The sequence below is a fragment of the Lutra lutra genome, chromosome 16 (assembly GCF_902655055.1).
Source record: "Lutra lutra chromosome 16, mLutLut1.2, whole genome shotgun sequence".
In the NCBI taxonomy this organism is placed as follows: Eukaryota; Metazoa; Chordata; class Mammalia; order Carnivora; family Mustelidae; genus Lutra; species Lutra lutra.
In genome coordinates this window covers 23,805,281-23,815,003 of record NC_062293.1, presented here as the reverse complement: position 1 = coordinate 23,815,003, position 9,723 = coordinate 23,805,281, and the positions used below count along the sequence as shown (strand labels likewise).

Sequence of the window (9,723 nt, the reverse complement as noted above, 5' to 3'; positions counted from 1 at the left end):
CTGAGTGGGGCTGTCTCGCCTGGCCATGGAGAGAAAGGGGCCCAGCCGTCTCAGCTACCCCAGCCCCCGTTGCTGAGCCACTTTAGATACTCAACTGGGGCCCTTCCTGTCACCAGAAGGCAAGGGGGACGTCCTGACCCTGGGGTTCCATAGGAAAAGCCAATGGCCTTGGGAGCCCACTGGATCACGGACCCCTGGCAAACAGGCGCACAGCCCTGACTCAAGGCCCCGAGCAGCAGAAACTGTCAGCCGTGAAGCAAGAGTCTCTTCCTTTTTTATTGAGTCCAGCTAGATGATGAGTGGGCCCGAAACTATGGTTCCAGGCTGACGGGCCATAGGGCCCATCAAGACAGCTCCTTGCCAGACAGTGCAGTGGGTGTCAAGGTCACCATCTAGGGATGGCTCCCTCCTGTGGCTTCCTGGCTTCCAGTTGCCTCTCTCTGGCCAGGAAGGGCCCTGCCCCATCGGCCCTGGCTTCCCACCCTCCTTCCTGAAGGCTGGGAAGATGGGCCAGTAGAAACATTGAGAATGTCACAGAGAAGTTCCCATCAGGTTCACGGGGCGCCCATTGTACCTCTTGGAAATGTCAGCTTCAATCTGAAAGACAGGGACACCCCATGGGCAGGACGCAAAGGCAAAGGTGCCTCCTTCTGTAGAGATGGGGTGGGGGGGTCCTCCCCCTTGGCAGGTTTGGCCTCCCCATCTCACCAGCTTCTGCAGCTCCCTGGTCTTCTCCAGCAGCAGGTCTAGCTTGGGCTCCAGGGTCGCCTGCTCCTGAAGTGCTTCCTGCTGCTTCTGCACCATCAGCTCCTTCTTCAAAGCCAGCAGCTGGGACTGCTTCAGCTTCTGCTGCAGAAACTCAGTCACACGGTCCACATACCTGCGCAAGGCACCCAGGTAAGTGTCTGGTGCAGCGGAGGAACCTGGGCAGCCCCACTCAGCTGCTGGGAAAGGGGAGGCTGAGGAAACCAGATCCTAATGGGCCTCTCAGCCGCCATGCCCTTTGCTCTCTCTCTGCAAGGCATGTGGCCCCCAGGTCCCCTGTCCTATTTGGGAAGCAGAGCCTGCCCGCACACCTCAGACCACCTCGTCCTGCCCCAAGAGAACCCTTGATCCCAACTGTGACAGAGATGCTAGGGGAGGCAGAGAAGAGCTCTGAGGGGTTGCGAAAAAGGGGAACACAAGGAGTCAGGGCTGCTCAAGATGGCGGCACCCCACCTCATGCTCCCGAACAGCCCATCATCACCGGGAAAGCCAGACCTTGGTGAAGCCAGGATCATAAACAGGTGTTGCATTCGAAGACTGGTGAGCCGGCCAATCAGATCCTGCAGCGCCGACACCATGGTAAGCATCTTCTCTTTGGTCTGGCCCTGTAAGATGGCGGGAGCCAGCTGGAACTGGCTCATGGACAAGATGTCTGCCTCCTCACTCATCTCCACGGCTCTCTGGGACAAGAAGATCTCGAGCTGAGGGCAGAAGAGGATCTGGTTGAAACCCAAGAAGAGAATTCAGAGCCTGAGCCCTCAGACTGCTCCAAATATAAGAATGAGATGGGAGGATTGGATGCTGGGTGATGAGAGATTATTTCCTCTGAATACTTTTACTGCTAGAGACTTACCAACTACAACATGAGAACCCGAGGCAGCCTCCACTGCCACTCTTCTGTCCCCTCCTGCTATCTCAGCCCCCCACCTCCAGCCCTGATACCTCTCCTTCCTCTCTGCGTGCGGCTCAGATAAACTAAGAGCACAGAAACTTGATGGATTCTCTCTGCCCCACTGAAGGTGTTTTCTCTCTGTGAGAGGAATGATTCAGCAAACAGGAACCCATGTCTGAGCTGGATCCTTGATTAAGAAAGGGCTGGAAGAATCTGGGAACCAGCCACACATCTTGTCACTCTTATTCTACCAGAGAAACGTGATCCCTTTGTCCTCCTCTGCTCTGGAGGCTAAGAGGGGCTTCCCTGGGCAGAGAGAGAAAGAACAGGAGAGGACTGCGAATTCCACTCCACGACGCCCTCACCAGCCAGCAGGATCCTGGGAAGGGAACAGATGGAGATGAACACAAACAGGAAGCCCTCTCCCAGAGGATGAAGGTACCTCCATGAGCTCATCAATGAACTGATTCCGGGTCTCAGGGTATTCAAGAAGTGTTAGAGCATCTGGGCCCCTAGCAACACCTTCTGGAGCTGCCGGGAAGAGAGACGGAGACGTGATAAAGTTGCTGGGGACCAGAAAAAAAGAACCTCAAGTTTGAGAGGTTCTGATGGGTTCATCTGGACACAAACTCAATGCACTAAAGCTACCTGCTGACTCATCCCAGAGGGCCAGCGGGGAAGGGTTACCCTCTCCATAGATCCAGCCTGATTCAGATACTAGGACCAAACGCCAGTCTGGGAGGACCACTAAGCTGGCTTCAAGGCCTGGAGGGGTCCCCTCTGCTCCAGCAGGCCACGAAGTGTCATCCTGCACCGCCCTCTAGTGGCTCAGATCGCTGCTACAGCCACTTTGCTGCTGGGCAGGAGAGTCAGGTCAGACCTCCAAGGCCACTGGCCCTCCTGGAACTTCCCACCAGAAAAGATGACCCGTTTTCGCTATCTCAAAAGTTGTGAGCTTCCAGACTTGACTTTAAGAACTTCTCTCCATCCCCCTACTCTCACACCATCATCATGATTTTGAGAAAACAGCTGGATGTGTGAGCACCCCAATCTTGGCAATGCACTATTTATTTCTGGAGACATGGGGACCTCCGAGCACCCACTTGGGCCAGGACTCCAGGGACGTGCGCTTACCCTGGGTTCCGGCTTCCAGCACCGTGATCTGCAAAGCGGCGTCGTCTCCCCAGTCTATCCCATCACCCCCAGCTTCCTGGGTGGAAAGCAAAGAACCCCAGCAGGGTTGCAAGAATGTTCCCCATCAAAGGCAGCCAGAATAAACCAAAGCCCTAGGTAAGTTCAATGCCTGCACATTTCAACTGTGTGAAGGACGTGCCGCCCTGAGGTCGGCGGCAAAGATGCTACCCTCGTCCTTGCTTGGAGAGTTACCACCGGCTTTTCCCCCCACAGCTTGCCCCCAGATACCAGGAGAAAAGGGATCAAACCTCTGATACATCCCTGTGGGAGCTCTGTCTCCCCTTGGACTTCACCTCATCGGAGGGCTATGGACTTGGAGTCACGTCTTTAAAGACAGATACCACTTCTCTCACCCCCAAAGCAGAGATCACAGAAAGTCCTCAGAGAAGAAGGCTTCCTAACCTTTGAGTCTGATTCCAGGGAGATGCCCCAGTCAATGCCAGCAGCCTGGGCAGAGATGGCAGAGTCAGTCCCTTCAGAAGCCGCCTCTACTCCAAAGTCACCCCAGTCGATCTAGAAGGGAAAAAAAGTGTTAGCTCCCAGAAAGTGGGTGAAAGAAAAGGGGCATGCCTCCCCAGAGGCCTCAGGCGCCCCTCTAGGGGGCACCGGCATACCGTGTCAAAGGCACCCCAAAAGACAGCCCATCTTCAGAGAGTTCACAGAACTGCAGGAGTCCTAGTTCAAAGCCAAGCTCTTCCATACTCTGGGCTCCAGAAAGTTGGAAAAAAGGAGAACCCTCTGGGCCCTTCTAGCTCCGGGCATTCTCACCAGAATCCCTCTTTCTTCCTTCTGGGGCTCTGCACTCAGGCGGAGGGGGAGTGGGGTGCAGGGGCCAAGGCAGCAGCTCTCGCCAGTCTTGTCTTACCGCGTCTTCTTCCACCGGCTCAGGCGGCTCCTCAAGGTGCGGCCGCTCGACCACGGAGGGCTCGGTCCCTGTCCTCCACTCGTACACCGTGGAGTTCCCCCGCCTCTGCACGTAGCGCAGCATGGGCAACACCTGCTCCTCAGGGCTGCAACGGAGCGGCCGACTGAGCCTCCCGCCGGGCCCGAGGGAAGCCCATGCCAGGCTCCCCTCCAGACAGATGCCCGAGGTTCCCGCAGGTGCACACGTGTAAACTCAAACTCAAATGGGATGTGGGAAAAACACAAGCACAGAAGACAGAACAGCCAAGGAACACAGGTCAGCTGTCCCCTCCCTGCTGGAGAGACACTGAGGTCCCTTACCTTTCACACACAAAGCCCACGCAGGCCTGGTACAGGTCAATGGCTTCACCCAGGGCCTGAGCCCCCGCCGCGATCTCGGCCAGCTGATTCGGCAGCTCCTTCACTAGGGCCAGCAGTTCTCTTCGGATGTTGTCTCCCTGGCAAGGGGGAGAAGAGGTGGCCTGAGACAAGACGGGTGGGAGGCGGAGAAGCTGGGCTTGGGGCCTCCCACGAGGCTCACCGTGACGCCGTACTGCTTGCACGAGTGGTAGAACTGCTCCCGCATCTCGGCTGCCCCCGCCTGGCCCTCCTCCTCCTTGCGGCTGTACTCTTGCTGCAGCTGCTGGCACCTGGCGATCTGCTTCTTCAGCGAGGGGATCTCATAGCTGACATTCCGAACCAGGAGGCTGGAGAGTTCCACTGAGGAGGGCCCGGGAAATTCACCCCAGATGCCCAGGCCTCGAGGCAAGCATGCCCCTGGGACACGCTTGGCCTCCCAGCTCCTCCCCTCCCAGCCAGGGCACCTCACATAGTCATTTAACCTCTCTGACCCAGTCCTCCTCTCTAACACTGGGGTAAAAGTATTTACCATGAGGATTAAGAGAGAGAATGCACCTAAAACATGAGTAGAATTCCTTGCATTTAGTACATGCTCGGTAAGTATGAACTATTATTATTAGGACTTTTAGAAAACATACTCCAACGTACAACGCACCCTGTAATTACTCTCTCCGGCACCCGATGTGGACCCCGGGTGACCCATGCCTCTTCTGCAGACAGAATCAGTCACCAAGAGGTTGGCGGGGGAGGACCAAAACACATGCCTACTACCTGCCTGGTCTTCCTCCTCCTCCCAACACCCTTTGGGGAATTTCTTTGCCAACCTGGCAAACATTTATGCCCCAGCCTCTTTCCCCACATGGACCGTGCTTCCTGGAAGCCTAGCGTCTCAGAACTTGGGGAGTGGGCTGCCCCATGGACGCCGGGCCTCCCAGGCTGGGCAACTTTACCTAGGTAGGTGTTGTCCTTCTCATACAGGGCTACGATCTCCTGCCAATCCTGGGTAAGGACAGAAACAGAAGTGAGCTGGAGTAGCGCTCAGCAACCACATCTCAGCTCAAGCCACAAACAGGGGAAGCTCCCCCAGCCTTCACATCACATGAGACCCAGAGCCCTTGTCCTCCTTCATTGCATTGGCTGGACCACCCACATCATTTTAAGAATGTGGCACAAATGAGCGCTCCCCAAAGTAGCAGGCCTGAAAATGTAAACCCAGGGGTAGGGTCTATTTTTGCTCTAAACTTTGGGGATGGCAAGAAAGCTCAGGAAATAGTCTATGTAAGCTTCTGCAGTGGACCCTTAATAAGACCAAAGGCTCGGACCCTGGAGACAGGATGTTTCCAGGTGTAACTCACCAGCTTGACCCACACTTGCCTTCATTCGCTGTGAAGAGTACCGGCCAAAAATATTTTTTGTGGAAGCTTCAGTGCCTTTGAGAAGGTCCACGATCCTCAGGCAGTGGAAGTAGTGAATGTCTGGAAAGGAAGGAAGAGCAAAGACTTTGGGAATTATAGTATCTTCCCCACCGACCTTGGGCACATGGCTGACTGGTGAATAGGCGGAGAATTTTAGCATGTACAGCTCTCTCCTTCAGCATGCTGTGCTGGAAGAAGCCAGCATCTGTATCCCCAAGAGAAATCTCTAGGGGTCAGCCCTATGGTTAAACAAGGGAGCAGCTCAGCTGATATACGGGGCTTCAGGGAAGAGGGGGCTCCAGCAGGGTAGCCCAGGGGCACTTACAGGATCCAGAGAGCAGCTGGGCGATCTCCTCGCTCTCTGGCATGTCCTGGATGGCAGCGTTGATCTTCTCCCGGATGCTCATTACCAGATTCTGCCATTTCAGACTGCAGTGCCTTCTGTCGACCAGCCAGTCTATGTGGGGAAACCCCCAAATCACAGCATTTACATTCACACAGCCAGAAGTCCATCACTAACTCAAGGGAAATGGGCTAAGACACTGGCCGAAAGCTGTACGCCTATTGGTTAAGGTGTGGGGCTTGTGGGAATAAAGAGGGGCTCAAAGGGACCCTTGGGGTTAAAGAGACTCCGTCACAGTGTTTGACTTTTACAGAGCAACTGCTTCTGCACAGGGATAACGAAAAACTTTAAATTTGGTCCTGACATCAAAGCGCCACTTTTGACCACTCTGAATTCTCCATAATATTTTTGCTTCCATGGGTAATTATATCTTTCGTACTGACAGAGGATGCTTTTCAACTTCCACTTCCTCGGGGCTGGGATTAACCATGACAATGGAAAATACAAGATGATTATGCCAAGTACCAGATGAATGAACAATGGCAAAGCCCCTAATACCCACAGCGCCCTAAGGACGAGATACCACTGTTCGACTCTCAACAGTGAAGTACCACCTACCACGAGAATACCAGCTCCACTGACCTCCTGGTCTCTGGGCCCAGATCTGTTTATAGCAGAGGGTGTGGGCGGATGAGAGCCATGCACATTTCCTCCGTAGGAAGGAGCTAAGAGCTAGGCTTTGTGTTCAGATGGTCCTGCCTTCTAATTATCAACTTTTAAAAAAAGATTTATTTGTGGGGTGGGGTGGGGAAGAGGATGCGAACATGGGTTGGGGGCAGAGGGAGAGAACTTCAAGCAGACTCCCCGCTGAGCACAGAGTCCATCGTGGGGCTCAATCCCACAACCCTGAGATCATGACCCCGGCCCAAATCAAGAGTTGGACCTTTAACCAACTGGGCCACCCAGGTGCCCCTAATTATCAACTTTCTTAAGCAAGTTTCTCAGCCATGTTGTGCGTCAGTTTCCCCACATATAAAATAGGGATAATAAGATACTGAACTAAAGAGGGAATGAAGGTAAAAAACTGTGTCTGGCACATGGCAAAGATTCCACAAATACTAGTAAAAATCTTCGTTTTTACAATGTCAAGTGCCCAAAACAACACCTGGGAGAGCAAACCCTAACAAATAGTATGGTACTTTCCATAACCAATGGGCAGCTCATACACCAGGAGTGCGCCTGTGCTGAAGAACTGGGACAAATCTGCAATGACATTGAAGAAGCTCCACTTAGTGGCCACTGCACAGGACTGGCTATATGGCCCACAGTGGTGAATTCAGAACCTTGTCCTTGTTAATACACCTGCCAACTGGTCAAACACAGGGGTCCCACCGTAGTTATCGGTTATACTCCCTCTGCTGTATTCCTTTAAAATCTTCAGAAAGAAAAGTTCTGTACATGTCCTAGAACTAAAAGGGGATGAGGTAGTCAAACAGATGTCATCTTAACGACAAAACTGGCATCAAATTGATCAGTGCAACGAGCATTTTAAAATCCACTAGTTGGGGGTGCCTGGGTGGATCAGTGGGTTAAGCCTCTGCCTTCAGCTCGGGTCATGATCCCAGGGTCCTGGGATCCAGCCCCGTGTCAGGCTCTCTGCTCAGCGGGGAGCCTGCTTCCTCCCCTCTCCTCTGCCTGCTGCTCTGCCTACTTGTGATCTCTGTTAAATAAACATATAAAAATCTTAAAAAAGAAAAAAATCCACTAGTTGTCCACTTGCCCTGGAAGGGTCATGATGAAGAGATCCTTGCCTGGCTCTAAACTGAGGAGGTATTTAGATCAGATACAGACAGCAGGGAGATGACCTGGCCATTCATTCCCAACTGGGCCTATGTCCCTCTTCCTCCTAAAATCAAAGGAAGATGGAAGGTTTTCAAAAGAAAGGAGGGGAAGTTTTTTTCATACAAAAAGCGTAGACACTGGAACCTGACTCAAGCTCCAATTTCCTATCTGCCACTTAGTAGCTGCCCATCTTTAAAATAAGCCATTACTCTGCACCTGAATGATTTGAGAACACGTGCCACGAATGTTACACAGTCGAGGACGCAGGTCAAGTACAGACTCTATGTATGGTTCCTTCCTGCTCCTTCAAGCGTGGCAGGTAACCACGGCTGGGAGCAAAGGTCACGGCGAATGGTCAGCACCTCAACAGGGGCCTTGGGGTGTCAGGGCTCCCAGCTGTTGGTGACAGAGAGGAAAGGGCAGGTCCTCCCCCCACAGCTGGGAGCGCGGGGCGTTCCCTCCTACCGAGCAGCTTGCTGGTCTGGATGTCGATGGGCACGTGCTGATGGTCCTGGAGGGAAACACCGCGGGGAACCGGGCGTGAGCGCGGGAAGGGGGCGTGCCACCCGCGTGCTCATTTCAGGGGCTCAACCGTCACCCTGTGGGGCCAGAATGATGGGCCGGAGAGATGGCCGCGCCCGGGAGGGAGGCCGGGGATGCGGGCGAAGAACCGACGGGCTGAATCAGTCCAAGGACCCCCACCAGTCCCCCATTTCCCCCAGCTCCTGTCCCCACACCTGCATCTTTCCTCCACTTCCGCTTCCGGCCGGCGACTCAGGCCCGCCCCACCTACAACCAATCCGGCGCTGGTCTGGTTGAGCCTCAGTTTAGGCACGAACAGGCCTCCTCCGGCCACGTCGCCACTTTCCTCCGAGCCAATTGGGATACGCGCTCCACCCCTGGCCTCAAGCCCCACCCACCCCGGGGCTCCGAATGGCTGAGCCTGGGAGGGGCGGGAGAATGGGAGACAGCCAATGGGAGACGCGAGGCGGGCTCAGGGTCGAAGAGGGGCGGGGGCGCAGAGAAAAGGCGGCGAGGTGGCGGCTGGCGGCGCCCGAGAGCTGGTCCTTGCCGTTCCGGCCAGGTGGGCGCGGAGCCTTCGGTGCAGGGGTCACCGGTCTCGCAGAGAGAGTCCTAGTGCCTACTCTGGCCACCTGGAGGCCGTTGGAAATGCCTCCTGGCCTTGCCTCACTTTACCGTCTGTCGTAGTTTGTAGGTCTCTTGTGGTACTTGTCACCCTTTGCTTTCCCATTCAGTTTATCTGATAGACGTGTGTTGAGCACCTGCTCCGTGGTGGGTGATTAGGGAAGGAGAAGGAGGCATCCCAAAGATAACCCCTAAATTGAGCCTCAAAGGAAGAGCTGCAGAAAAAGGGGTATGCGGGGAAGGGTGTCCCAGGTGGAGGAAACTACACAAAGCTTTGGAGGCCACAAACAGCAAGAGGGGTGCAAGGAACAGGCAGCCAGGACTGGAAACGTAATTGGTGGGGCCCCGCGCAAAATGAAAGTGCAGGGCCCCTTTTTTTAAAAAATGGAAGAATTTCAAGAGGGCACTTGCGCAAGTCTCACACTGCTGATGCCGGCGGCGGTGATGGCTAGCCAGCTTATGTGCGGTAAAGGCTTGAGGTAAGGAATGGCCAGTGGGGAGACTGTAAAGGTGGAAAAGTGTTATCATAAGGAGGAGCCTCATTAAGTAACCTGGACTTCACCCCTGCAGACGGAGAGGAGGGAGGTTTGCAGGGCTTGAAACAGGGAGGGCCCTGTTCCAACTGACTGCAAGGAGAGTGGATTCATGGGTGATAAGACTGGAGACAGGAAGACTGTCAGGAGGTTATTATGCAGAGGTTAAGGCTGGACCTGGGACAAGACCTGAGGAAGAGGGGAAGGCTAGACTTGATTTTAGAGGAAAACTGACAGAACTTGGCCATCAAGTGGCCATGTGGATGGGGGAGATAGACAGCAATGATGAAACGTAGGTGGTTGGATTGGGAGGGCCACCGCCTGCGACGG

General features: G+C 54.5%; 1 protein-coding gene across 3 annotated transcripts; it reads right to left on the bottom strand.

Annotated features, from left to right (window-relative positions):
* Nucleotides 1-252: 252 nt before the first annotated feature.
* CDK5RAP3 (CDK5 regulatory subunit associated protein 3) lies at nucleotides 253-8,966 on the bottom strand. 3 transcript variants are annotated; one of them, XM_047708292.1, is made up of 14 exons: nucleotides 8,889-8,966; nucleotides 8,180-8,225; nucleotides 5,855-5,986; nucleotides 5,489-5,589; nucleotides 5,065-5,113; nucleotides 4,296-4,474; nucleotides 4,076-4,212; nucleotides 3,717-3,861; nucleotides 3,254-3,364; nucleotides 2,792-2,867; nucleotides 2,100-2,188; nucleotides 1,261-1,466; nucleotides 709-880; nucleotides 253-597 (listed from the first exon to the last, which is right to left on the bottom strand). In XM_047708292.1, the coding sequence occupies exons 1-14, from the start codon at nucleotides 8,964-8,966 to the stop codon at nucleotides 532-534; spliced, it is 1,587 nt and encodes a 528-aa protein (XP_047564248.1). In that variant the 3' UTR covers nucleotides 253-531. The 3 variants fall into 3 exon arrangements, with proteins under 3 accessions (XP_047564248.1, XP_047564246.1, XP_047564247.1); XM_047708290.1 differs by lacking the exon at nucleotides 8,889-8,966 and adding an exon at nucleotides 8,440-8,802; XM_047708291.1 differs by lacking the exon at nucleotides 8,889-8,966 and adding an exon at nucleotides 8,452-8,800.
* Between the last annotated feature and the right edge of the window lie 757 nt (nucleotides 8,967-9,723).